Here is a 25,626-nt window from a genome sequence, read left to right on the forward strand (position 1 = left end):
AGAGTACCATTTGCCGTGCAACATGCCAAACGTGAGAAACTACGTCAACTAACTGCAGAACTACAACAAATTGACCAACTGCTCAATGCCAATAAACAATAATAATGATAATGATGATTGTTAGATAATAATAATAATAACTTTGATTGTTTGATTTATAATGGTATGGTCTGTCCTTGATGATAACTCGAAAGTAATGAGTTAAGTTTGGACAGTTCAAAAATTGATTAATTTATGTTTCAATGTCAGCAGGTCGCCATTCAGTTACCGTCATTATGGAACCATACTTCCTTGAAAAGAACCAACCCGACAACAATGTTCAAGTTGGTCTTTTTAAATTTTACGGTCTAGCCCAATACTTATGGGATTGACCCCATCCATTGTGTCTCAATCAATCAATCAATAAGGTGTCAATCAAATAAATATTACCTTGTCTGTATAATTAAAGACATATATTATTAACATTGTTGTTGTTACTAAAATTGATGAACTGATTACCCTGGGTGTCCCCAATAACCAGGTATTCTATAATTATTTGAATCGCTGATCAACTGAATGTGACCTGAACGACTTTTTTAATTTATTTTGATGACCAAGTTCATGAAAGTGATGATTTAATCAAACTATCATCATTCAATACTTGTACAACCTTACACATATATTTATTTAAACAAATACAATCAATCAACCAATAACAAATAAACAAAAGAAGAAGAAGAAGTAGAATAAGAATGGCAACTGAGATATTACAGACGGGATTACAATTGGCAAAGTCAGCTGTTGAAGCGGATCAGAAGAAGAATTATGCAATTGCTTCGACATTGTATGAACAGGCGGTGTTGAACTTGAAGTTGGCAATAGTTAGTGAACGTGATCCGGCAAAGACAGCACTTATTACTTCAAAGATCGATGAGTACACACAGAGGAATAAGTTTATCAAGAGTCTAGCGGCACAGCAGCCCGCTGCCCCACCTGCTACTGCAGCCCCGCCCGCCAACAACTTGGCCTACAACTTCCCTTCGATCCCATCAATGGTCTCACCATCCGTTGCAAACAACGCATCATCCAATAGTGGACAATCTCTACAATTCAATGGACGATTCCCAGATACCCCTGGTACTACTGGTGTTGGTGCTGGCGCTGGTGCTAATGGCTATAACTTCCCAATGCCACCACAACAACAGCAACAGCAGTTCCCACCACAACAACCTCAGTATCAACAGCAACAGCAGTTCCCACAACAACAGAATGCCAACCTGTCCAAGCTATCACAGCTACATGGTGGCGGTGATCAATTCAATTACAGACCAAACATGGATAGAGTTGAATGTAAGTAGTCAAGTCAAGGCTGAGTGTGTGCAGAGGCAGAGGCAGAGGTAGAGGACGCCAGACACTCATACATACGCGATCACGCATACACATCAAGCCTACGAGATTGCAAAGAACTTGGCATCAAAGGGACGCAAGGAAGAGGAGACTAGGGACTACAAGAAGGCAAGCGAATACTATCAACAGGCCTGCACATACTACTTGCAAGCCATAAAGAATGAACCTGATGCAGTCATCAAGAAGAGCATCAGTGATGAGGCCAAGGTCTATCTCGATAGAGTGGAACAACTTAAGCCATATGTACAGCAGCAACAACAACAGCAACAGCAGCAACAACAACAATCACCTCCACAACAACATCATCAGCCACAACAACAACAATATAATCACTCACCTACAAACTCAATGATGGGATTCCCATCTGTTGGCTCTGGAAGCAGTGGCGGTTTGCCAACTGCGGCATTCCCATCGTTTGGAGGCAGCACCAATAGCATGGGAGCATTCCCCTCAGTTGGCAACCTATCATCGGCCTCATCGTCTGGAGGCTTCCAACCCCAGCGAGGCATTGGCTTCGGTCCGAACGGTCAGCTGATGACCCCCACGTCGACCATACCATCAACGTTCACTGGCGGCGACCGATGCGCCGCGTGCCAGGCCACGCTGTCCACCAACAGCATCAAGGCATTGGACCGATTCTGGCATCCCGAGTGTTTCTCTGTAACGATCATCTGTGCCGCCTGCCAGAAGCCTTTCAACCTCGTGAACCTCTCGCTCAAGGTCAAGGACAACAAGGCCTACCACCCATACTGTTTCGAGTCCACGACTGGCCTCTACCAGGAGGAGCGCAAGACATTCATTGGCAAGAAGAAGTCATTGTTCTTCTCGATACAGATGCAGAGGAAGTTCTATCGCGCCGGCGAGACCATCCAGTTTKGCATTCATCATTGACAACCCCACGTCGAACAAGGTGGACAAGGTCGTTGCGTACCTGCTAATGACCGAGACCAGAATGGAGATTGTTGGCACGGCTTATGAGCGCAGGTCACGCAAGACCCGCGCCAAGCTGGGCCGCTGCGAGTTCTTCCAGTCATCAAAATTCCCACTATCTAAGGACCGCTTCGAAGGCGACTTCTTCTTTTCGGTGCCACCTAACCTGTTGCCATCCGAGGTGGCTGGTGTCGACGCATCCTTTGTCCGAGAGTATCAACTGGTGGTCAAATGTGTTGGTCCTGTCGCCAAGGTCATGACTGTCAAGCTAAGATTCAATCTAAATGTATTGGAGAAGGCGCAATAAACCTGTATGCATGTGTACATGTTGTTGTTGGCCAAAAGGTCAACAAACAACACCAACATTAAGGATGATGATAATCCATGGTACATGGATTGATTGATTTGGTCTGATTTGTATATATTTTGAATTGGAAGTATTAACAGAGAGGAGGTTGGTGTTGATGATGATTGGATAGTCGTCGTCGTCCAAGTTATAGCTTCTGGAAGTTGGGGTTCTGTCCAACAACTGGGTTGAATCTGAATGAACGGCCTCTGAGCAAGAATGCAAGGAAAATGCCTACACCCTGTTTGTTATGATGATGTTTGGCGCGATGGACGCGTTTTAGAATAGTTAGTAATGGGCACGGGCATGAATGTGTGTGTTTGAATGATGTGATGTGGTGTGATATGATTATGATTATGATTGACGAATAGAATGGAATGGACTTGTGAATGAATGAATGAATGAATGAATGAATGTGAAGGAGCTATGCGTACATATAGAGCAATAAGAATGATGTCCTTGATCATCCAGCCAGAGAAACCTTTGGATTTGATGAGTGTCCAGATGATGGAAACGATTGAGAGAGCAATGAGGGCCAGCAGTCCAAGCATGAAGTACCAGAGCAGTCTTACACTGGTGAATCGAGCACCGACTGCACCACAGATTGCCACCAAGATAGTGGCTATGCAAATGACTATACCAATGATAAATGTTGAAAAGGCCGATACAATGGCCATAATCAACAAGAATACACATAACAAGTATATTAGTCGCACCTTGATTTCATTTCCTTCGAATAATGCCATTATTAATTTATCTGTATTGTATTATATATATATATTTATATGTTTGATTGATTGATTGATTGATTGTTTGTTTGATTTGATCGATTGATTGAACAGACAGGAATTAATGTGATGTTGATGTAATTACAACAACTTTGTGTGTGAGTGTGAATGGGAGAGAGTGTATAAATGTTTAAATACAATGTGTGTGTATGTGTGTATGGTGATAAGTAAGGTTACTGAGCAATGAGTGTTGGAATTTAAGCTTTAGTTATGTGTAGTGCAGAGTGTGAATAGAAGGGTGTGTGTTGTGAGGTGGTGGTGTTCAAAGAACAAAGCCTGGTTGGTGTGAGAGTGAACTAGGTCTTTAGGACTCACACGTTACTTTTCAAGACCCCTTCCAACTCAACTCCACACTCAAAACAAACATTGAATTTTGTCGCTCGTTTTTTGCTTTTGCTTTGATTGTCGACTCGTGTAAACGAATGAATGAAATCAATTGATTAATAAATAATATTAATATTGTGTGTTCCCTCATACCCCTATCTTGACAATATCACAAATTAATCATACACACAATACACATATACATATAAATAATAATAAATAACCATGGTGCACATAAAGAATAAGAAACAGAGAGCAAGAAAGGAGGTGTCTGAGATTCTAAAGGATGTACAAGAGCAAGAGATTGTCAATCAACTGAAACATGGCAAGCCTGTTGATCAATTGGTTGATGAACAATTGTTCACAATCAGCAAGAAGCGTATGTCAATCGAATGAATGAGTGATCGAATGAATGAATGATCGAATGAATGTTAACATTGAACAAATATAGCTGATGTAGTACCAAGATCAACTAGAGAGTTAAAGAAGTTGGAGGCTAGAAATAAGATTACATACGTTCAAAAGTTGTTGTCACCTAATGTTAATGTGGACCCGATTGCAAAGGATGTAGTGGGCAGTGCACCAAAGCTACCAGAGATGAAGTTGTTGAAGAGATTGACAAAGACAGTGATCAGGAAGAAGAACATCAATAACGTCGACGACAATATGGAGGATGACGACAGCTTCCTCGACGACGATCTAAAGCAAAAGAAGGACAATAAGTTGAGGAGAAAGAAGTTTGACGATATATGGCACAACGCTGACAAGCCCGTCGTGGTGGAGGAGCCTCACTTTGTCAAGGACGAGGTCAAGGTGCAGATATTCGCCCCACCCAAGCACAAGGCGCTGGTCAAGGATGCCAAGGCACTCGAGCTGCCCAAGGCAGGTCTGTCGTACAACCCCGACAAGGCCGAGCATCAGACCGTCATCCAGGACGCAGTGGCTATCGAGCTGTACGCTCAAAAGTACGTCGACAAGATCAGGAAGGGCTTCGAGGTCGAGCAGATCAAATATCCAAAGACTGTGCATTCGGACGATGATAAGGAGGACGACGACGAGGACGAGGAGGATAGCGACGACGATGCCGAGAAGAAGCCACACGCAGGACAACTCAATGCAATGAACGAGCGAGTGACCAGGAAGGAGAAGAACAAGAGAAGGAGAAGAGCAGAGGATAACAAGCGACAGATGGCCAAGTTGCAACTAAAGAAGCAGTCCAAGGAGCTTGATCGCTCCGCAGACATGGCTGCCGAGATTGCCAAGAATGAAGAACTGATAGCGGCCAGAAGAGTCGAGCGTACAAAGACAGAGAAGCTCAAGGAGGGCTTGACCAAGAAGGTTGGAAAGTATGTCATTGCCACCGAGACTGAACCAGTCCTGTTGGCTGATGAGTTGCCAAAGTCATTGAAGAACCTTAATAATGTATGTTTTATAGTTTGTTATTGTCGTTGCTGCTGTGGATATCATCTAACAACATTCAACCAATCAATTGATCAATCAATCAGCCACAATTCAATCCACTCATGGATAGATACAAGAGTTTGCAAAAGAGAAACATTGTGGAGGCATCTGGACCAAAGGGCGAGAAGAAGGAAGCATGGAAGAAGGTATACACAAGGAACTCATACCATAACTCTAATCCAATATAATAATAATCTTGTTTCATTGATTGATATCAATCATTGTTGTCAACTTTCTTGTGTTTGGGCCTGGAATCATTCCAGGGTGATGCATGTAGTGGAGGCCTCCACCTACCAATCAATCAATCAATCACACAACTCTTGGATATTGATGTTCAATATTGTCATTGTAGATCTTTGACGGTGTTTATTCGTTCGATTCAATGTCGTGCGTCAACTTGTTGTCGATCGATCGGGACGCGAGAGTGTTTAAACAAAGTACCAAAGGGAGGGGGTGGCTGTCAACAACACAACAGCCTAATGTAAAGGTGTAATATAGTAGTAGTAGGTAGGGTAGTATAGTAGTTTTAGTTCTTGTAGAAGACGACATCACCTTCATCCTCGACGAAACGACATTGAGTCCATGAGCGCCAGAGAGCCTGGGGGATGGGGGTGGTGTCGAACAGGTAGAGTCTGCCAAGAGCCTTCTTCAGATGTCTGGTGGCCTCCTCGGCATGGTAGTGTGGCATGGTGGAGAAGACGTGATGGGCAATGTGGGTGTCGGCGATGTGGTGGTGGAAGTAGTCCAGCACCTTGCCAAAGGAACGGTCGACGGTGAGCAATGCTCCACGCTCAAAGTTCCAGACGCCCTCGCGGTAGTGGGGCAGCTTGGGGTCGGTGTGCTGCAGGTAGGTGATCAGCACCAACCAGAAGTTCACCATCAGGTATGGGATCACGTRAGAACTTGATGACGTTGAGCGATCCAAACACGCTGCTGGCGTAGGTCAGCGCCGAAATCATGGCGCCAATGCCGACCACCGACTGGACGACGTCCCAGAACTGCTTCTGGTCAAAGAGAGCGCAGTATGGGTTGAAGTGCGAGGTCCATGGCTCGGAGTAGGTCTGGCCAGACAGATGGGTCAGCAAGTAGATTGGCCAGCCAACGGTGAAGATCTTGATCATGTCGAGCAATGTCATGATGGGTGACTCGTCAAACATTGAGTGTGGGCCCTCTGGAGTTGGGTCGCTGCTCTTTGGTGGCAGGCTAGACTTCTCTCTTCCGTGTGGCACAAACACCTGGTCCTGGTTCATATGTCCAGTGTTCTTGTGATGCTGGGAATGGGTAATTCTCCACGAGTGGAATGGAACCAACAGGAAAGAGTGCAATACCATACCAACAGAGTAGTTTACAATCTAGATAATATCCATTCATTCGTGTTATATCTGTATGTTAGCGTCGTTATCGCAGGTCACCTGCTGTTGATCGATCAATCATACCTTGTGTGAGCTGAAACCTTGGTGACCGCATTCATGACCAAGTACCCAGAGACCGGTGCATACGATACCTTGGCACACCCAGTAGAGTGGCCAGAGGACGGCACGAATGGCAAATGATGGTATTAAGTCGATGTATGTGGCCATGAAACCGAGGACGGCAGCAATGGCAAAGTCGTGAACGACGTAGGACATGGAGCGGAGGGTGTCTCTCTCGAAGCAGTGAGCTGGGATGGCGTCCCTCAATTGTTTAATTGTGACGTTTGGAATCTCCCAGCCCCTCTCGGTGGCCTCATCTATCTTTGCGCCCTTTACGTGGGCATTGAGTTCTTCCCTCTTGTTCGTCGATGACTTTGTTGTCATTTTAATATATATATATATATATCGGTGTAATGTTATAAATAAGTATATTATAAATAAATGTATTATTATTATAAGTATGAAGTTATTAGTTAGGGTAGAGGAGTGAGAGAGAGTGCAAGGGTAGGGTAGTGGACAGGTGGACAGTGAGGATACCAGCTGCTGCAACAACAGGGTCACCACTCACCTCTCAACTCTCTGTTTTAGATCACGAGCGACGGCACGATGCATACATCCAAAACATGTTGCATGGATTGATTCATTCGTGTATGAAGGTAGCACAAGTAATCGAGGTCGTCAGGTCTTGAGCAATAACAACAACAACATCAACACACTCACCTGACTTGATACAAGTGGTAGGGTATGTTGTCGCAGGCTGACGAAATAGTGGTGGTTGTCGGCGAAAGGCATGATGTTAGTGCTGACCACATTTGATTAATTTTAGAGTAGGAAAAACTCCAAAGATCATTCGTTTTGGTCTTTGCATTGATCTCGGCTTTTTGAACAAGGTGGTGGGGCATGTCAGACCCTGTTGCTCCTCTTTGTTTGTTTAGTACCACTTTTCGAATTTGTAARGGCCACTTTGGTAGCCCCATAAAGATACATCATAAAGGGTATCCATGCATCTGTGGTAGATACAAAGTTCAACTTCCCAGGTGCCAATGCTAATCGGTCGGTTGGTTGATGTGGCATTGGAGGATGGGTCGTCCAGTCACCGAATAACCAATGACATGTACCAAGGTTTATTATGACTTTACTCCACCATCAACACAATAGTATTGTTCATCAGATAATAATTGATAAGTCTTTCATTTATTGGACCAACTTGACAAATAGACTGAGACAACTTTAGTATTTATGGTAGTCAATCGATCAATCAATGTAAATGTTGACCTGCAATGATGATCATCAATCAACACCAACACACATCAACCCACGCGTCATAATCTTGTTTTTTTAAGTGTGAGTTGGCGAGGAGGTGTTGCCTAGCTTGTTCTTCGAACCTGTTACATATGGCCCAACGTAGTGATGACTTGTTAAAAGAACATGATACGACACGAACAATAGATATATAACCATATCTATCGCATGATGTATCATTCAGTTCAATGTTCAAATGATGATCTTGGAACAATCCTAAACTCAAGTCTCTCAAGGTGAGGCCAAGGATAAAATGGGACATCACCCAACATTAACAATATATCAATCAATCAATCAATCAATAATAATCAAATATGGAGGATCTTCCGATATATATATTACGTATAATTATTTCCAATTTAGAGGTGATTGATGTAACGTGTTTGGCCTTGACTAGAAGGAAATACTATGATCAGATGTCATCTTTAATGGATCGTGCAAGTCCAAGAAGGTTGAGATACATACATAGTTCACTCAAGTTATTAGGTCCATTAACAAAGCTGACATTTGGACATAATTTCAATGAAGTTTTGACACCTGGATCAATACCAAACACCATCACCAAGTTAATATTTGGACATAGTTACAATCATCCATTCACTCAAGGCACACTTCCATTATCATTACAACGCCTAACATTAACATCATATCACTATGACATTATCTCCACTTCATACCTTCCACCATCACTCAACAAATTATCATTTGGAAATATTTATCGTAATAATATTCAATCACCATCATTCAATATTCAACAACAACAAATACAACAACACCATGATGTCGTCCAAACTACCAGAGGGAGACTTAGGAGTATAGTGATGTACTTCCATAATGTGGATCAGATCAGTGATCATCTAAAGTCAATGATCACAACATTACCACCTACAGATGGTTATAAATTGTATCTTTATATACCATTCCACAGTTCAAAGGAGTGTCACCTAAGATTCTTGGACAACAATACAATGATGATGATGATTCATATTGGAAATGGAATGAATTATATCAACAATATGGATATTAATAATAATTGCCAAGTATCAATAACCACAACTTTGGATCAAGTTGTCGATAAATATTCAAAGGATCTAAGTGCCATGATACCTAGATGTATTGGACAACGACAACATTCGCAGGCCACTCGGCCAATACGTCAGCAGCATCAGCAGGAGCACTCCACATCAACAACACCGGTTGATCATCTCACAGCTACAGCCTAAATAAAATAATATTATTTAAATCATCATAAATCCGGTCTCAACTTGATGATGGATTGTTTGAATGGATTTAAATTTATTATATTTATACCTCATCATCATGATCATAATCAGATCACATCACATCAATCAATATCTAAGGTTGATCGATCATATGGAGTGTTGACAAATAGGTAGGAAATAATGTTGTTGGTCCAGTGGAAGACAGAGAGTTATAATAGTCTGTTCTGTTGTGCATACTTGTAGTACGATTTGAATGTGTTTACTGACCCGAATCGTTGATAGATGTCGGGAAATTACATATAAGTTTTAAATTGTTCCAACAATTCAATCATGTAAATGGCGAATAAATATTCAAACATATATACACTTAAGTATTATATCATATACATCATTAATGTGATCACTCAATAACTCTCTCACTCACTCACTCTCGGACACACTCACTCTACTACTTTACCAAGGTGTGAGGAGTGGGATAGAGACAGAGTGGCTTGACTTCAAGAATTGAATGAGTGAGTGTGAGTGTGAGGAGGTGATGGAGTGAATGATGTGAAATGATGGAGTGGAAGTGATCAAATGTGAGGGTGAGACTGGACTGTTGGATGATGCGGGGTTTGGTTGACTATCGAATGGGCCTGAGGGAGATACGAGAGAGAATATACTCCGATGATGATGATCGAACTTGATAGCTCGTGTGTGTGATGCTCACTCCCTCACTCACTCATACACATATATTCCAGTGAAGCATCATCTGACATCATCATCCCCATAAAGTCTTTTAAATCTATTATCTGTTATCGGGTCCTTTAATTACAGATACATATAAATACCCTTTGACATCAACTATTTTCAAGCCATTCTCTCTCCTCCAATCAAACCATCAATCATCTTCCAACACTACTTTATATCACTCTTACTCTATCTATAAGATATAAGATTAAAGATTAATCCTTAAAAATGACATTATACAGTAAGTTATCACAATGATCATTCCTTTTGAACTAAAGGTTATCAAGAATTAACACTTTACTCTGTTCTTTATTTCTAGAGAACCTAAGTAAGAGTGCAAATATGATGTTTACAAATATACCGTCATCGAATAATGGAGGTATCATAAATGTGGATCATAATAATAATGTTGTATCTCAAGGTTCAAACTCAACATCAAGGTTCACCATTGGGTTATTCTGGGAGAAGAAATTCTGGACTGACCTTTTTGGATAATTATTTATTTAAAAGTCTATCTCTTATGACTCGAACTATAATAATGTAATTTAAATATATATATATATTTACCATTGTAATACTATTATACTTTAATAATAATAATAAATAAATTAATTATTATCCATGACCAAGGTCATATATTAAAATTTTAATTTATGGGTCAACACATTTGTGAAGTTGCTTTCCAAAATTGGGCATCTTGATCCCTCATCATCACACTTGTTTTCATTTATTGATTACATGTACATAATCAAACAGATACACAACAACAACAATGAAATCCAACAACAATAATAACAATAACAATAACAATAACAATGTAATCAACAACAAAAGAACAAATACAACACCTGAACAAATGATATTGTTCAAAGAGATGTTTCAGAACCTTTATACAAACTTTAATATCAACTCTTTACCATTGATATTGATTAGACGTATATTGATCTTCTTACAATGTCATTACAATAGAATGTATAAACGTTATGACCTCATCTCAAACAAAGACTATGCCAACGATACAATACTACGCCTGTCACTAGTGTGCAAGAAGTGGGCACAGCAGGTCGTACCGTTTCTCACGCACTCCACCTACATTGTCAACTCAAAACCCCTGCTGTCAAGCTATCTGAAGCTGTCTGGCTACGGTCTGCTCTATCCCAACATGTTGCTGCCGTTCAATGGCAGCAAGATGCTCAACTTTATCAAGAAGTTCCCCGAGAAGTATCCCTACTCATTCGAGTCGCTTCGACTGGACATTGACCGGCGCCAAGTCCGCCACGCGCCCGACTCTGTGATCCCTGCCGACGTCTACAAGATGTTGATCACCGACACTCTTCACTCGATCCAGTTCCACTCGGCACAGTTCCAGTACAACGATATGGAGAACCTACTCACTGCGATCAAACAAAGTGATCAGTGCGCAATCACATCAATCGATCTGTCCAACGCATTGATCTCTGCTAGCTCCTTGCAGCTACTGGCAGACATTGTCGCAACCTCCAAGATACTCGTCTCTCTGTCGTTGTACCAGAGTACTTGCAGGAACCTAATGTCACAGGCAAGTGGATCAACGTCCACCTCCACTCCGACACAGGCGTTTATCAACGCACTGGGGGTCAACAAGTCGATACTTAGACTTGACATACAGTCATTTGATGCCGTCGACACTGCAGCCAATTTCTTCCCAATGATTCAATCGTTGTGCACTGGCAGCTGCCCTGTTGAGAAGCTCTACCTCACAATGCCGTCCGACTCTGATATCATGTCCAACTATGACAACAACGGAATGTTCCCATCGAATCCCACGATCAGCACACTGCGCAAGCTCAAGATCAACATGATGCCACTGGCTACGAGATCGTTTATCACATTCATCAAGGCGCTCAAGAAGGATCTTATCTCAATCGACCTCGCCGACTCAAACTTCTCCTCATACTCTTACGAAGCTGTTTTGCAATCACTGCCAAATGTACTCAATCTCAATATCTCGTCGTGTACCGTTCGCGATCCGGGCTCACAGCCAGTGTTGCACGATGAGAACAACGCCTTCTCAGCGCAAGGCGGTACGCACTTCCAGCCATACGACATGTTGTTCAAGTTCCACACTCACCTCACCAAGCTATTGCTGCGATCGTTTGGAATGTCCGACGAGGAGGCTCGTCATTTGTTCGAGTTGCTAAAGAGCAATCATACAGTGACCCATCTCAACATTGGCAACAACCAACTATCCTGCACCAACGAGCTGGTGGCACTGATCTGCACAAACACGACGCTGTCCACACTTATAATGGATCATAACAGATTCTGCAACGAGTTTGCCAAGTTATGTCTGGCATTGAAGCTGTCCAAGAGTCTGACCAGCGTGGATCTTAGCAGTAATCAGATCTCTGATGAGCAGGGTGTTGCACTGTCCGAATACATCTCGAATAGCACCTGCATCCGCCATCTCAAGCTGGCCAGGAATGGCTTCAGATTGCTGACCACCCATCGCCTGGGCTCAGCATTGCGCATGAACCGCTCACTAGTTACCTTTGACTTTTCCGATCACATTCTGGATCAGATCGCAATGGAGAACATACTTGATGGCGTGTGCGATCACCAGACCATCTCAGTTGTCGTTCTCAGGAATGTTGAGGGTAAGTCAGACATGTTGTCCTCGCTCCTCCAGACATTGGGACTGCGTTGCATTGTCATATTTTAAACCAATCAATCAAGTGATTGATGATACTGGTTGGATGTATTAAAACTGCTTTGGCTGAAGTATAACCTCCTCCTTCTTCTTCTTTGGTGTACCATTGCTTGTTGTAGACTTCTTCTTGCCAGTGGTCTTCTTCTTTGATGACGATGTCGATAGGTAGTCGATTGAACTACTGCTGCTTGGTGGCGTCGAGGACACTGGTATCTCGTTGAAAGAGTCCGCACTTGTTGACATTTGTTGTTCGCTCGTTGTACCATCTTGTGATTCATTCATATTCATTGATGTTACTGCTGCTGATGTATTCGACTCTATTGGTATATCATTGCCACTATTGTTGACAACTATGTTGTTGTTGTTGTTGTTATCCTGTGAGGCGCCCAAGTCTGAGGTGCCAGTGACTTGCGAGGATGACAACACTGATGCATTGGTTTGAGTGTTTGATGATGAAGACGACAATGATGATGATGATGTTGGGACAGTGGAGGGCTCGAATGTCTTGTGAAAGCTACTGAATGTAGTTGATGCAGTAGGCTTCAGATGTGATGAGTTTACAAATTGAAGTTGCTTACTACTCATTCATTCATTGATTGTTTGTTAGTAAGTGATGATAATGGATGATGATGGAGAAGTTGAGGTAACATACTTATTGACCAACTTTGATACCTTGTCAATAGAGGACAGAAGCATCTTATGTATGTGATCGAATGTGTTGATCTCTGCAAATATCTGTACGGTGCTAGTAGAGTCATTGACCTCGTATGACACTTCTTCTATATGAGTGGACAATGACTTCATGTCCTTCTACTCTCCATTCAACATGTTGGTTAGTACTACAATCAATCATTCGATCATTCATCCAATCAATCAATTCATTGAACAACATACCTTTAATGTTACATTCTTTGGTACTGCTTTCCTGATGTGCTCCTGTACATGGAACAGTCCTACACTTGGTTCATTAGCAATCTGATGAACATAGTCTGATATCTTCTTATTGGCTAATCATCAACAAATGTAAGTATCAAGGGTCATTGACTAGATCATCATACGATCAGTACTATATACTTTACTCTTTGTAATCAACTCTGCAGTGTTTGTATCAAGAGTTAGAGGAGCTTGTTGAGGTGGTGGTCTAATACTTGAACTGCTCATCTTCTACTTTGTAGGTTGTAAATAAGTATACAGATAATATAGAGTTAGAATAAATACAAATATAAGTAGTAAGGATGTCAATGACAAACTACTAAAGTCTCGGAAGAGTTGATGACAAAATGTGTGAAGAATCATGATTCTTCCATAGTTTTGTACTGTGTTGGTGGTGGGCTTGATCAGATGATGGCAAGGGAGTAACACACTTCCCTTTGATGTGGTTGTTGTTCCAACTCTCGCCTATCATCACACTATTACACTACCCTTACTCTTGCCGCCAACATCATCACACTATCCAACAACAAACAAACACATACACATAATTATACAAACACATAAACACCTCACAACAACCAACAAACAACTAACCCAACAATCAATCACTCTTCTTGGACACACAGGTCATGMTACTACGACAACTACAACTACTACTGCTACTACTTAAATGTGATTATTACTACCGACCAAACATATAATATAATATAATATATTAGATTACAACTACATACTACAACTATACAACTTATAAGACTTTATAACACATAACCATCACATGGCTAGCCAGAAACAACTGGAGGATATTATACACGAGGTCAATCGTGTAAACAAATCCTTGTTGGATGACTTGCTCACATTAAAGGAGGACAAGAAACTGACAAACACTCAACTCAACTCTGCTCTTGCCGAGAAGGAGAAGTTGTTGCTAAAGTACGAGAAGTCAAAGAAGGAGTTGGATGTTCACAAACAAAAGACTGAGGAATCTCAATCAATATTGGTATGATATGATACTTTGCTGATTGATTGAATGAATCACTAACATACTTACTTGCTATAGAGCGATTATGAGAGTGATGCTGCAAGATTAAAAGCAGAATGCCAGAGATTAAAGGATGATCTGGCGTCGAGGAATAGTGCATTGGATGAGGGAAATGTAAAGTTGGCAGCACTACAATCACAGAACACTCAATTGTTGGAGGATAAACAAAAGATTGAGGATACAATACGTAATATCAATGATAAGGATCGCAACATTGATTCACTCAACGCACAGATCAAGGAACTGAGCGCCAAGCAATTGATAATAGACAAACAACGACAGGATGACAATAAGAAACGAGTGGAAGCTGAGAGCTATACGTGTGGTCTCGAGAAACGTGTCGAGGAGCTCGAGGACCTGATGACCAAGCGTGAGGGCGACTCTAAGGATCTGAAAGCCAGGACCAAGGAGCTGCAAGAGAAGGGCGAGACGATCGCCAAACTAGAGGCACAGGTCACTGCACTAAAGGCCAACGTGGAGCAGCTCAACGAGCAGTTGGCGACGGCCGCACAGGACAAGACGACGATGGCTGAGGAGCTCAGTGTGTTCCAGACAATGTTGGAAAGAGAACAGAACAATAGACAAAAGGTGGAGGACGACACTGTCACGATGAGGAGTCAGCGTATCGTCTGGGAGAACGAGCTCAAGACCGAGAAACTCAAGGTGGCCGACCTCGACAGGATTGTCGAGAGACACAGACAGGACTACCAACTCCTAAAGGAGAAGCTCGACAATGTACAGTTGGAGTTGGCAAGTGAGAATGAACAGAACAAATATCCTAAAGCATCGTTTGGAGTCTGTGCCATCAACAATCAATCAATCAACAAACACTATACTGGCTGACCTGGACAACATGGCTGCTCAAGATTCTCTGTTGGTGATAGAGAAGGAGAAGTGCAGAAGGCTGGAATTGGAGCTGGACGAGTGGAAGAGGAGAGCTGGTGTCCTTACAAAGAGTGACAATGACACATCTGGCCTGCCGCATGGTAGCCCTCAAGAACAACAACAACATCAACTCACATTCCATCGAAGTAGTAGTAGCGATAGTACAGAGAGTTTGAGTGAGAATGAAGACACACCACCTCCAAAGGACCTGGTCATTGTGGAGGAGAGCGAAGCGTCGTCGACGTTGATGAATCAGCTGGAGGTCGAGAGAGCCCAGTTGCGCCAATGGGAGGACAGGCTGATATCAGAGCACCAGAGATGCAAGGAATTGATTCAATCAATTAAAGATCAACAACAGCAACAGAGACCATCATCCACAACAGATGACAAACATCTACAACAACAACATGTACGATTGTTGGAGACAAAGATTGTAGAGTTACAAAAGTCATTGGACAATGAACACAAGCAGAGGATGAAACTGGAGGAGTCAAGCAACCATTCGTCACCCAGCCCATCCACACCGACTCAACAACCTGCAGCAGCTGGAACATCATTCTTGGCGTCATCATCAAACAAGTTCTCATTCTTTTCCAAGAGGAACCTGTCACTGGACTTCTCACGAGGCAGGGACGATTCTGCTGGCGAGGAACAGGAAGAGCAGTCACAAACACCACCATCATCAACAGCCCAGATAACGCCGCCCAACGAATCAGAGACGGATCAAGAGAGAAAAGCAAGACTGTTCAATAGCTTCAATCAGCTGTTGGTTGACTGCAACTCAATCCTCTACGTCAAGAAGGAGCAGCTGATGGACATGGAGGAGAAGGGTGGATACTTTAAAAAGTTGAATCTCAATCTACATGCTCTAAAGTCATCGGTTGGCAAGCTGGACAACCTGCAAGAGAGGATCAAGAGGTGTTTAAAGACGATCGATTCAAAGGAGAGTGTCACCTATGATGAGGAGCTGGAGGAGAAGATTACATTGAAGTCGATGCAAGCAGAGATTGATCAAGAACGATAAGAGTTTGGTTGGATTGTTGTTGGCAATAAATCGTTTCCACATATGTGTGTACAGTGCGCACATAATAATATAATATATTGAATGAATACGTTTGATTGAATGCATTGAACGAATGAATGAATGGAATTGTAATGATGCTACATTGAGAATGAGTGTATGTCCATGTATTCTATCCTAACACGAGTAGGAATAATATAACGACAGCGTTCATCAAGACAAGTGGAACTGTGTTGATTGATTGATTGATCGATTGAATGATTGATTGGAATGAATGATTGAATGAACGAATGAGCGATTGAGGTCGGACCAAGACCATGAATAAAGTGATTGATGTTGTTAGTGATGAGCATTGAGTATCTAACCAATCAATCGTAGTTACATACTTCTGAAAAAGAATCGTAAGTTGTGTATCAGTGTTATACATTTGGCTTGGAATGAATCATAGTCCATATCGCTTCTAAGTCCCCATCCAACTAGATTATTGATTGATTGGTTGGTATAATGTTAGTAAGCTATCGCCATCTGTGATCGACTGGCTAACTGACTGACTGATTGATAGGCAGTCAATGACATACTCTTATTCAAGAATCTTTCATTAAGGATTGCGATGGCATTGACAAATAAGAGAAAAGAGTTAAAGAATGTCAATATCGAGAACATTCTTATCAATCTAAAGTTTATCTATCTATATATATATGTATATGTACAATTATTGTTTATTGTTGTTATTATGATAACTACCTGATGTGATTTGAATGTGTAAAGACACTCTAAGTAACAGTGATGAACAACACCTTTGTTTGGTGACTCAACAAAAAAAAACACCTGTTCATTCACACTCTCTCAAACACACCACTGACAATGAAAAGAGATAATGAATGAGTGTGTGGGAGTGGTAGGACAAGTCCTAGGTGTAGACCATAAAAGGAAGTTGGAGATCCTCTAGCTTGCCCAAGGATAGTCCACCTCCTTGTAGAGACTGTGTCGGTTGTCCTCCTTCAATGTCCCAACCAAACATAACAAAGCTAGCCCTCATTCTTTTATACAACAAACATACAAACAAACAACTAACAACAAATAATTAAATATCTTATATATTCAAACAACAATACAGAAAGAAAATGGACGCAGAGTCTGCCAAACCACAAGAGAACAAGATGGAGGAGGAGACAACTACCAACACTGCTGCAGCAGAGACTCAGTCTGGAGAGTCAGTGACTGAACAATTCCAAAAGATTGGCACAGACATTAAGGAGTCGGCAAAGGAGTTTGGCACTGATATGCATCAACATCTAAGTGAGACTGGTCAGACCATTGGTGAGAAGATGACCTCTGTTGCCCATAGTGTTGGTGAGGCCCTCAGCCAAGCTTGGGAAGGTACCAAGTCGGTGTTCCACTCAACAATGGAAGGACTTCATGAGACTGGTGAGAAGGTCAAGGAGACTGCCCATGAGAAGTTTAGCTCACCTGACAAGGTAGAGGTGACCACTCATACAACTGAAGAGAAGGACAAAGCTACAACTGTTACTGAGTAGTAAAGGTGGTACAAACAATAAATCAAGATTAATGTTGAGAATGTATATACATTAGAGTCATGGGGTAGCTCCAAGCACATCTCTTGAACATCTGTCTCATCATTCAATCAAACAATAAATATTAATCTCAATGATGTCTAATTAATCCTAATATGCAAACTTCCTCAACGAAGTACAATGTGTCATTTATCTAGACGGACAGATATTTATTGTTCCATCATATATTTGTTCATGTCCATGATATCACAATTCTAATATTAGAATATACTTTAGTAATTACTTTGGCAATCACAATAGGACACCTTGGCCAATACTATGGCACCAACCATTGTATACTTTGGCGATTGACACCTATTTGTATACTTTGATTTACCTGTAATTGAAAAAAGTAAATATTCGACCCTAGTAATTGCCATTGTAATTACCAAAGTACACTATTGAGTAGTCAAGTAAACCCAAACTATTGGTCATTGTATTCATGTGGTCTTGTCATGATGGTCACTACCGTACTGGTCTCTTTGTTTGGATCACCACAACAACCACCCCACGAAAACTAGATCACAACTATCATACATACCGCCGCAACATTCAGAAGGTATTCTTGATGTTTGGTTTACAACAATCAAGTTTGTCGAGGTAACTAAGGTAGTGGTTGTCACTGTAGATGTTGGAGTGATTGATGATGTTCCCTTTTCTGTTGTTGTGGCTGGCATCAAACTCGATGATGTTGCCCTTTGTCGAATTAACAGTTGGCGAATCACTAAACTTGGGAATGTACGCCGGCGGTCCTTCTTTATACAGACATGGTGTATTATAATCTTCAGATATCCTTGCTCTCCCGTGCAGCGCTCCAGGAATTCTTCACTATCCATTATTGCCACTCATTTTTCCAATTTTTTTGTCTGGAAAAGAATAATTTATTGTGATGGAAACATCAAATGACTCGATAGGAAGTCGATTAGACGATGGAGGAGGTAACGAAGGTGTTGAGTCCACACTCGCCGACGCCTCTCATAATCTTCAGATATCCTTGCTCTCCCCATGCAGCGCCCCAGGAATTCTTCACTATCCAATATGGCTTTGTTCCGCCGCTTGGGAGATTCTCCTCAGAGTATCCAACGATCAAAATACCGTGATCCAATGACTTGCCACATGGGAAATCAAAGACTCCACCAATGTAGAACTGCCATTCGACGGCATCAGCAGCAATGGCGAGTGGGCCGTGCTGGGCGAGGTAAGCAGCCATTTGGGTCTCGTTCTGGGAGACAAAGGTGAAGTTGGAGATCTTGGCACCAATGTTGGCAGCGTTAAAGTTGCAGGTCTCATCCTTGGCCTTGTATGGGTATGACTCCTCAGTGTCAATACCTCCGGTCTTGATGATGTAGGTGTAGGCGTTTGGCTGCAAACCACCGTTGCATCCATCATCACATGAGTTCTGACCCTGGTAGATCATGCACTCGTGATCACAGTCGACCAAGTTGGACTCAGAGAGACCAGTCAAGGTGTTTCCGGCAAGGAACCATTGACCCTCAACGTTTCCAGTGGTGGAGAAGGACCAGCATGAACCACATTGACCTTGGTTCTTGACTGGGGTGACGGCACCCTTGGTTCTCCAGTCGACAGCGGTTGGGATGTCATCAACTGGGAGATCCTCAGCAACGACGGCATTATCTGGACGGACGGCCTGGACGGCGTTCAAGTAGTACTTTCTGAACTCAGCCTGGTTCATGTCGGCAAACTCGGTGACACCGAATTGGGCGGTGGACTCCAACTGCTCAGACTTCTTGTTCAAGGCGTTGATGTTCTTCAAGTTGGCCTTGAAGGTGGCGAAACGAGCAGAGTACTCCTCAGAGGTGTACTGCTTGTTGAACTTGCTTTGGTAGAGTTGGAATTGGCGCTCCTCTGTTTATGTTTGAGTTTGGGGTTGGGAGAGAGAGAGAGATATGATAGAGAGAGGTATAAAGAGATGGTATTGATTGTTAGTATGATTGTTCATTCATTCAATCAATCAATCATGATTGACAATACATACCAGTGGAGAGCTTCTTGGCAGCAGCCAAGGCAACCAACATAATGACAACCAAGATGACGGCGGATCTCATTGTTATAATGTGTGTATTTGTTAATAAAGTAAACTTGAATAGTTATGAATTAAACTTGGTGTTTGCAGCTTCACTCTAAGTAACAATCCTTCCGTCAATCGGTCAGAGTGTACCATACCCTAGGCTTGCATTGGTCCTCCAACACACACTCACACACAACTTACAATTCAAATCCTATTTCCTACCAAACAAAATAAAATAAAATAAATTATAATTGAATTGTTAGGGTTGTTTGTATCAATTAATGGCCCACCATTGGGTTGAATGTGAAGGAATCTAGATATTCATTACTTTTGATTTTGTGTGTGAAGGTTGTGTGCTGTCAAGTTTGGAAGCACATAAGTCGGAATCCCATCCGAAGAATGTGTGGTAGTGTCAGAGACGGCTTCATTGCCCCCCATTGGAAGGGAGACACGGCGTAGATTCTCCTTTTGGAAATTTCATTATCCTTTTATTTACACGTACCGTCACGAGTAATAATGATGCTTGAAGATAAGGAAACAGATAGAGAGAGTAGAGGACACGTGCCCATTCTAACCTTTCAGGGCTGTACCATTGATGGTTCCCTTTGGGCTTGCAATAACAACTCCCGTCCCGATCATTCCCTCTATCAGTTCGGTCCGTCAGTTCGTCATGTGTGTGTGATATTGCATTGGCTCAGACTGCGATTAGTAGATTCAATTTGAATCGTGTGTTTACTTTAGCTTAACTGTACAGATAAAATGTGATGTGCTCATCCATGATTGATTGATTGATTGAAGCAATCAAAGAGCAGACCAGTACTACGTGATGGAAGACTTTGGAAACAGCGAGATCATGACCAGTCAATAGAGTCTTCCTTTGGCCTACAACAAATAGAGATACAACTCCTGAAGGATGTTGTTGTCTCATTGACATCACCACAATTGGCGCTCTAACAAGATACTTTGGTAAGTAAGGCAATTGCCAAAGTACACCATGATGAGTGTCAATTGTGGTTTATGTTTGGTGTTCTCTGCCCTGTCTACCAACTATGCTTGCGAGTAGATTGTACTGTCGAATGTTTGAAGTGAACCTCCAAAATGATAAGAGTTAATAAGTTTGAGAATTAAGTATTATTACTGCTTTCAGGAGAAGTATGTTATCATGATCTTCGTTGTGTCGATGCAGCCCTGAAATGAAATATGAACGGACTTCGAATACTAAATCAAAATAAAATAGATGGGAGGAAAAACGAACGAAGGTTTGATTGAATGAGTGTGGTGAAGACATACACACTTATGTTCTCTCTTATCTCTTTAGTTTATTATTATTAACATACATATATATATTCATTCATTCATACATATACATACTATACTATAATGGATATAAAACTTAGAAATAAGAAAGGCCTTACAAAGGCAAAACAGACACAGAACAAGTACCTTCAAAGAAAACAACAAGATTCAAAAGAGTACAAGAAACAACAGTTGTTACAAGAGAGGTCATTGGCCAATGGTACAGAAGAGTTACAAACAAAGAAGGATAATAAGAAGAAGGTGTCAAGTGATGTCGCTGTACCTGGTCTAAAGATCAAGGCCGACCTAAAGGACGTCTCGGCCAAGTGGGCAATGACTTCATCATTCTTTGACAAGGCAATTGGTGACGATGTCAACAACGATATGTTTGAGAACAATCTGGACATTAATGATAACTTTGACACAAAGATATTTGGTGATCAAGATGACGATGATGAAGATGACGAGATCATGCAGGGCGACGACGACGAGTTGGGACTGGACCTCGAGTACAACGATGATGCTATGGACAGCGACGACGATAATGACAATGATCTTGATGGTGAAAATGACTATGAGGGCATTGATATGTCCGATAACGATGACATCCAAGAAGATGGCAACAACGACGAACAAGTCGCACCAAAGTCAAAGAAATCCGCTGCGAAAAAGGATGCATCCTCTGAGGATGCCTCATCATTCCCCTCAATCAAGGATGGATCTGTGGACTTTGGCGGTGCCGAGGAGGAGGACGAAGAGGGTGGCAAGAAGAAGAAGAAGAAGGTATCTGGTGGAGGCTTCCAGGGAATGGATCTGCACAAGTCACTTTTCAAGGCAATCGTGCGCAAGGGATTCAAGGTACCAACGCCCATCCAGAGAAAGACCATCCCATTGATTATGGCTGGCAGTGATGTGGTGGCCATGGCCAGAACAGGTTCTGGAAAGACCGCTGCATTCGTCATCCCAATGATCCAACGTCTGGCCGAGCATTCAATGAAGGTTGGCTGCAGGGCCATCGTACTCTCTCCCACCAGAGAGCTTGCCATCCAGACCTACAAAGTCATCAAGGACTTCACCTATGGCAGCACCCTTAGATCATGTCTAATTGTTGGAGGTGATAGTATGGATGATCAGTTCTCAGAGTTGGCCAGGAATCCAGATATGTAAGTGACCATGGTCACTCATTCAATCAATCAATCAATGACAACAACTTACTAACCACGATACACTCACCATCATAGTATCGTTGCCACACCAGGTCGTCTGATTCATCACTTGCAAGAGGTCGGAATGAGTCTGTTCTCTGTGGAGTATATTGTGTTTGATGAGGCTGATAGACTGTTTGAAATGGGTTTCCAACAACAACTCCAGGATATCGTCTCAAAGCTTGGTGACAACCGTCAATCACTCTTGTTCAGTGCTACCCTACCATCCATGTTGGTGGACTTTGTCCGTGCTGGTCTTTCCAATCCAATCCTTGTTCGTCTAGACAGTGACACCAAGATAAGTGAGAACCTTGCAGTATGTATATTTGTTATAACATCCCTCATTCATTCAATCAATTACTAACCAATCAATCAATGGATACATGTATAGTTGTCATTCTTTACAGTTAGACATGATGAGAAGTTTGCTGCACTGTTATACTTGTTGAAGGAGGTGATTGGCGAGCAACAACCTACTATAGTGTTCGTCTCTACAAAGTATCATGTGGAGTATCTTAGTATTCTCCTTAAACTGGCCAATATAGACAACACAATCATTCACGGTCATTTGGATCCAGTGGCTCGTAAGATCAACCTGGCCAAGTTCAGATCCAATGTGATCAGTGTCATGATCGTCACTGATATTGCCGCACGTGGTATTGATATCCCGCTGCTGGACAATGTCATCAACTTTGATTTCCCTCCCAAGGAGAAGATCTTTGTCCACAGAGTTGGTAGAGTTGCCAGAGCTGGACGTCGTGGAACTGCCTACTCTCTCGTGTCCTCTGATGAGGTACCATACATGCTGGATCTGCATCTCTACCTGGCCAGGAAGCTAAACAACAAGTTGGAGGCAGGACAGAGTCTGGATGACCTCACATGTTCATTCTATGGAAACATTCCACAACAATTGATCGATATAGAGAATGAGTTTGTCAAGATCAAGAAGGTCGAGTGTGCCGAGCTTGTAAGTTCATCCATTCATTCAATCAATCAATCTATCAACCTCACTGACCAACTCAATCAATCAATTTGTAGGCATCAATGAACAACACAATCAACAATGCACACAAGAAGTTTGTTAGGACTAGACCTGGAGCATCACATGAGTCCAACAAGAGAGCCAAGGTGTTGAGCAAACAGTTATTGCATCCAGCTATGGTGGACAAGATTGATTCTTCAGAGGTGGAGAGGAACAACTTTGTAAACTCACTCAAGGCATTCAGACCTGCTCAGACCGTGTTTGAACTCGAGATGAAGAAGGCAAGAGACGCAACCAGTGCCCTGGTCATGAAGGAGAAGAGAAGAGTGCACAGCCATACAATCGATCGTAGAGCCAAACGATTGGAGATGGAGGAGGCTGCAAGGTTGGTTCAAGAGGACGACACTATCGATCAACAGGCACAGCTTCAACTGCAACAGGCCGAGTTGGCCAAGAAGAGAAAGAGGAGCGAGGAAGACAGTGATGCAGATGAGGACGAGGGCGCCGACGACCAAGACAACTACCTGGCGAGCATAGACAGAGCCAACAAAAGTGGCAAGGAGATTGCCAGCGAGTTGTTGGAGAGACAAAAGAAGTTGGCACTGCAGCAACAACAGAATGGATACAGTGTGACGATTGACGACTCGTCATCAGGAGACGTGGCTACCAACGCCAAGAAGAAGACCAGGACATCGTCCAAGGACGAGAAGTTCTTCATGTCCTCAACACCATCCAACTTCTACGAGGAGCGCGCACTCAGTGTCACATCCAACCTGTCCAAGGACGACGAGGTCAACCTCAACCCAGACGACGATCGCCACAAGAAGATCGGAGGCACGATGAAGTGGGACAGAAAGAAGGGCAAGTTCGTCGGTGTCCAGAAGGACGAGTCACAAAAGAAGAAGAACTTGGTGAGGAACGAAGCCGGTGTGCTGATCGACGTCAGCAAGTCCAACAAGAACGCATACGAGGACTGGAAGAAGAAGACCAGATCTAGAATCCAGCGCACAGGCGAGGAGGAGAACCACAGACTGCAGCCCAACCAGAAGGATTACGTGCCAATGCAATGGAGAGGAAAGAAGGGCTCCAAGGAGAAGGAGGAGCGCGAGTCCAGCGGTGGACTGGTTGGCAAGAAGGCCAAGCGTCCAGAGGTCAAGAGCAAGTTCGATATCCAGAGAGAGCGTAACGAGAAGGACAGAAAGATGAAGGTCAACAAGTCCAAGGGTCCAGGTGCCAGCGCCGGTGGCGGTGGCGGAGGCAGAGGTGGCGGACGTGGTGGCAGAGGTGGTGGTCGCGGAGGCGGCGGCGGCGGTCGTGGTGGTGGTGGTCGTGGAGGAGGTGGTGGCCGTGGAGGTGGCGGTGGCCGTGGAGGAAGTGGAAGGAGAGGAAAGTAATAATAATATTAATAGTAATAAGAATAAACAACGCCATTGGCGCATCATTGTCGTTGCAAGATGTACAAGGAATATGAAGTAATTTAATCGGTTGCTTTAGTTTGGCCCGTTGATGAGGAGGAGTAGCCAACTACTCTCTCACCGTTTGATAAGCTTGATGTGGATAGCAGAGCAATGTCTAATCTTTGTTACTGAGTCTAGGTACTAAAGTTGGCGGTGCGTTAGTTCCTTTCTTCGTTCGAGCGTACCATGACCTAATCAATCAACATACTTCAACATTGGGATCATAGTGATCTAGTATCTCTTCGGTTGTTGTGCTTGGTGAAAGGACAAGGCCATCTACATGTCGTTGCAAGTATAATGACAACTTGATGGCAGGCATTATTGCTGCCCCAAGTCCATGTATACTGATCTCTTTGGCACTGTAGATATGATGGTTTGTTAGTCAGTGTTACGTGCATAAGTGTCTCCACTGCACAAACCTACCCTTGTAGGAGCAACAACTTCTTTGCTCGTTTAACGTAATATATAAACTTGCCATTCGTTGACAAGTAGATGTCGTTCTTGTTGGCATGAGGTCGTTGAACAGCCCTTCTCATGTATGAGTCTGTCGTGACGAAGAGGTAGGTTAGATCCAATTGCTTGATTGAATGATTGAATGACTGATTGATTGAT

At 42.7% G+C, this 25,626-nt stretch overlaps 13 protein-coding genes across 13 annotated transcripts; 7 read left to right on the top strand and 6 right to left on the bottom strand.

Annotated features, from left to right (window-relative positions):
• Nucleotides 1-731: 731 nt before the first annotated feature.
• On the top strand, nt 732-2,623 carry SAMD00019534_071560 (hypothetical protein; the record flags this gene model as incomplete). The annotated part of the gene is made up of 3 exons (XM_012897563.1): nt 732-1,329; nt 1,427-2,046; nt 2,297-2,623. The coding sequence occupies 3 exons, from the start codon at nt 732-734 to the stop codon at nt 2,621-2,623; spliced, it is 1,545 nt and encodes a 514-aa protein (XP_012753017.1).
• Nucleotides 2,624-2,810: 187 nt separating this feature from the next.
• Nucleotides 2,811-3,426, bottom strand: SAMD00019534_071570 (hypothetical protein; the record flags this gene model as incomplete). The annotated part of the gene is made up of 2 exons (XM_012897564.1): nt 2,811-2,903; nt 3,097-3,426. Coding segments are annotated over 2 exons (423 nt in total), but the record flags the coding sequence as incomplete, so codon positions are not given.
• A 567-nt stretch (nt 3,427-3,993) lies between these two features.
• Nucleotides 3,994-5,417, top strand: SAMD00019534_071580 (hypothetical protein; the record flags this gene model as incomplete). Its single annotated transcript, XM_012897565.1, has 4 exons — nt 3,994-4,153; nt 4,226-4,843; nt 4,880-5,196; nt 5,280-5,417. Coding segments are annotated over 4 exons (1,233 nt in total), but the record flags the coding sequence as incomplete, so codon positions are not given.
• A 344-nt stretch (nt 5,418-5,761) lies between these two features.
• Nucleotides 5,762-7,031, bottom strand: SAMD00019534_071590 (hypothetical protein; the record flags this gene model as incomplete). The annotated part of the gene is made up of 3 exons (XM_012897566.1): nt 5,762-6,076; nt 6,165-6,587; nt 6,672-7,031. The coding sequence occupies 3 exons, from the start codon at nt 7,029-7,031 to the stop codon at nt 5,762-5,764; spliced, it is 1,098 nt and encodes a 365-aa protein (XP_012753020.1).
• Nucleotides 7,032-10,871: 3,840 nt separating this feature from the next.
• SAMD00019534_071600 (hypothetical protein) lies at nt 10,872-12,602 on the top strand (the record flags this gene model as incomplete). Its single annotated transcript, XM_012897567.1, has 1 exon — nt 10,872-12,602. One exon carries the CDS (start codon nt 10,872-10,874, stop codon nt 12,600-12,602), a length of 1,731 nt encoding a protein of 576 aa, XP_012753021.1.
• A 42-nt stretch (nt 12,603-12,644) lies between these two features.
• Nucleotides 12,645-13,751, bottom strand: SAMD00019534_071610 (hypothetical protein; the record flags this gene model as incomplete). The annotated part of the gene is made up of 4 exons (XM_012897568.1): nt 12,645-13,167; nt 13,243-13,400; nt 13,485-13,597; nt 13,670-13,751. Coding segments are annotated over 4 exons (876 nt in total), but the record flags the coding sequence as incomplete, so codon positions are not given.
• Nucleotides 13,752-14,301: 550 nt separating this feature from the next.
• On the top strand, nt 14,302-15,408 carry SAMD00019534_071620 (hypothetical protein; the record flags this gene model as incomplete). The annotated part of the gene is made up of 2 exons (XM_012897569.1): nt 14,302-14,523; nt 14,584-15,408. 2 exons carry the CDS (start codon nt 14,302-14,304, stop codon nt 15,406-15,408), a joined length of 1,047 nt encoding a protein of 348 aa, XP_012753023.1.
• Nucleotides 15,409-15,418: 10 nt separating this feature from the next.
• SAMD00019534_071630 (hypothetical protein) lies at nt 15,419-16,474 on the top strand (the record flags this gene model as incomplete). Its single annotated transcript, XM_012897570.1, has 1 exon — nt 15,419-16,474. One exon carries the CDS (start codon nt 15,419-15,421, stop codon nt 16,472-16,474), a length of 1,056 nt encoding a protein of 351 aa, XP_012753024.1.
• Nucleotides 16,475-16,643: 169 nt separating this feature from the next.
• On the bottom strand, nt 16,644-17,134 carry SAMD00019534_071640 (hypothetical protein; the record flags this gene model as incomplete). Its single annotated transcript, XM_012897571.1, has 3 exons — nt 16,644-16,699; nt 16,858-16,947; nt 17,050-17,134. The coding sequence occupies 3 exons, from the start codon at nt 17,132-17,134 to the stop codon at nt 16,644-16,646; spliced, it is 231 nt and encodes a 76-aa protein (XP_012753025.1).
• A 461-nt stretch (nt 17,135-17,595) lies between these two features.
• Nucleotides 17,596-18,009, top strand: SAMD00019534_071650 (hypothetical protein; the record flags this gene model as incomplete). Its single annotated transcript, XM_012897572.1, has 1 exon — nt 17,596-18,009. One exon carries the CDS (start codon nt 17,596-17,598, stop codon nt 18,007-18,009), a length of 414 nt encoding a protein of 137 aa, XP_012753026.1.
• Nucleotides 18,010-18,967: 958 nt separating this feature from the next.
• SAMD00019534_071660 (hypothetical protein) lies at nt 18,968-20,111 on the bottom strand (the record flags this gene model as incomplete). Its single annotated transcript, XM_012897573.1, has 2 exons — nt 18,968-19,911; nt 20,042-20,111. 2 exons carry the CDS (start codon nt 20,109-20,111, stop codon nt 18,968-18,970), a joined length of 1,014 nt encoding a protein of 337 aa, XP_012753027.1.
• Nucleotides 20,112-21,454: 1,343 nt separating this feature from the next.
• Nucleotides 21,455-24,951, top strand: SAMD00019534_071670 (hypothetical protein; the record flags this gene model as incomplete). The annotated part of the gene is made up of 4 exons (XM_012897574.1): nt 21,455-22,533; nt 22,612-22,891; nt 22,967-23,542; nt 23,614-24,951. The coding sequence occupies 4 exons, from the start codon at nt 21,455-21,457 to the stop codon at nt 24,949-24,951; spliced, it is 3,273 nt and encodes a 1,090-aa protein (XP_012753028.1).
• On the bottom strand, nt 24,454-25,598 carry SAMD00019534_071680 (hypothetical protein; the record flags this gene model as incomplete). The annotated part of the gene is made up of 4 exons (XM_012897575.1): nt 24,454-24,922; nt 25,094-25,155; nt 25,223-25,373; nt 25,438-25,598. Coding segments are annotated over 4 exons (843 nt in total), but the record flags the coding sequence as incomplete, so codon positions are not given.
• Between the last annotated feature and the right edge of the window lie 28 nt (nt 25,599-25,626).

Source organism: Acytostelium subglobosum, assembly GCF_000787575.1.
Source record: "Acytostelium subglobosum LB1 DNA, scaffold: scaffold14, whole genome shotgun sequence".
NCBI lineage: Eukaryota > Evosea > Eumycetozoa > Acytosteliales > Acytosteliaceae > Acytostelium > Acytostelium subglobosum.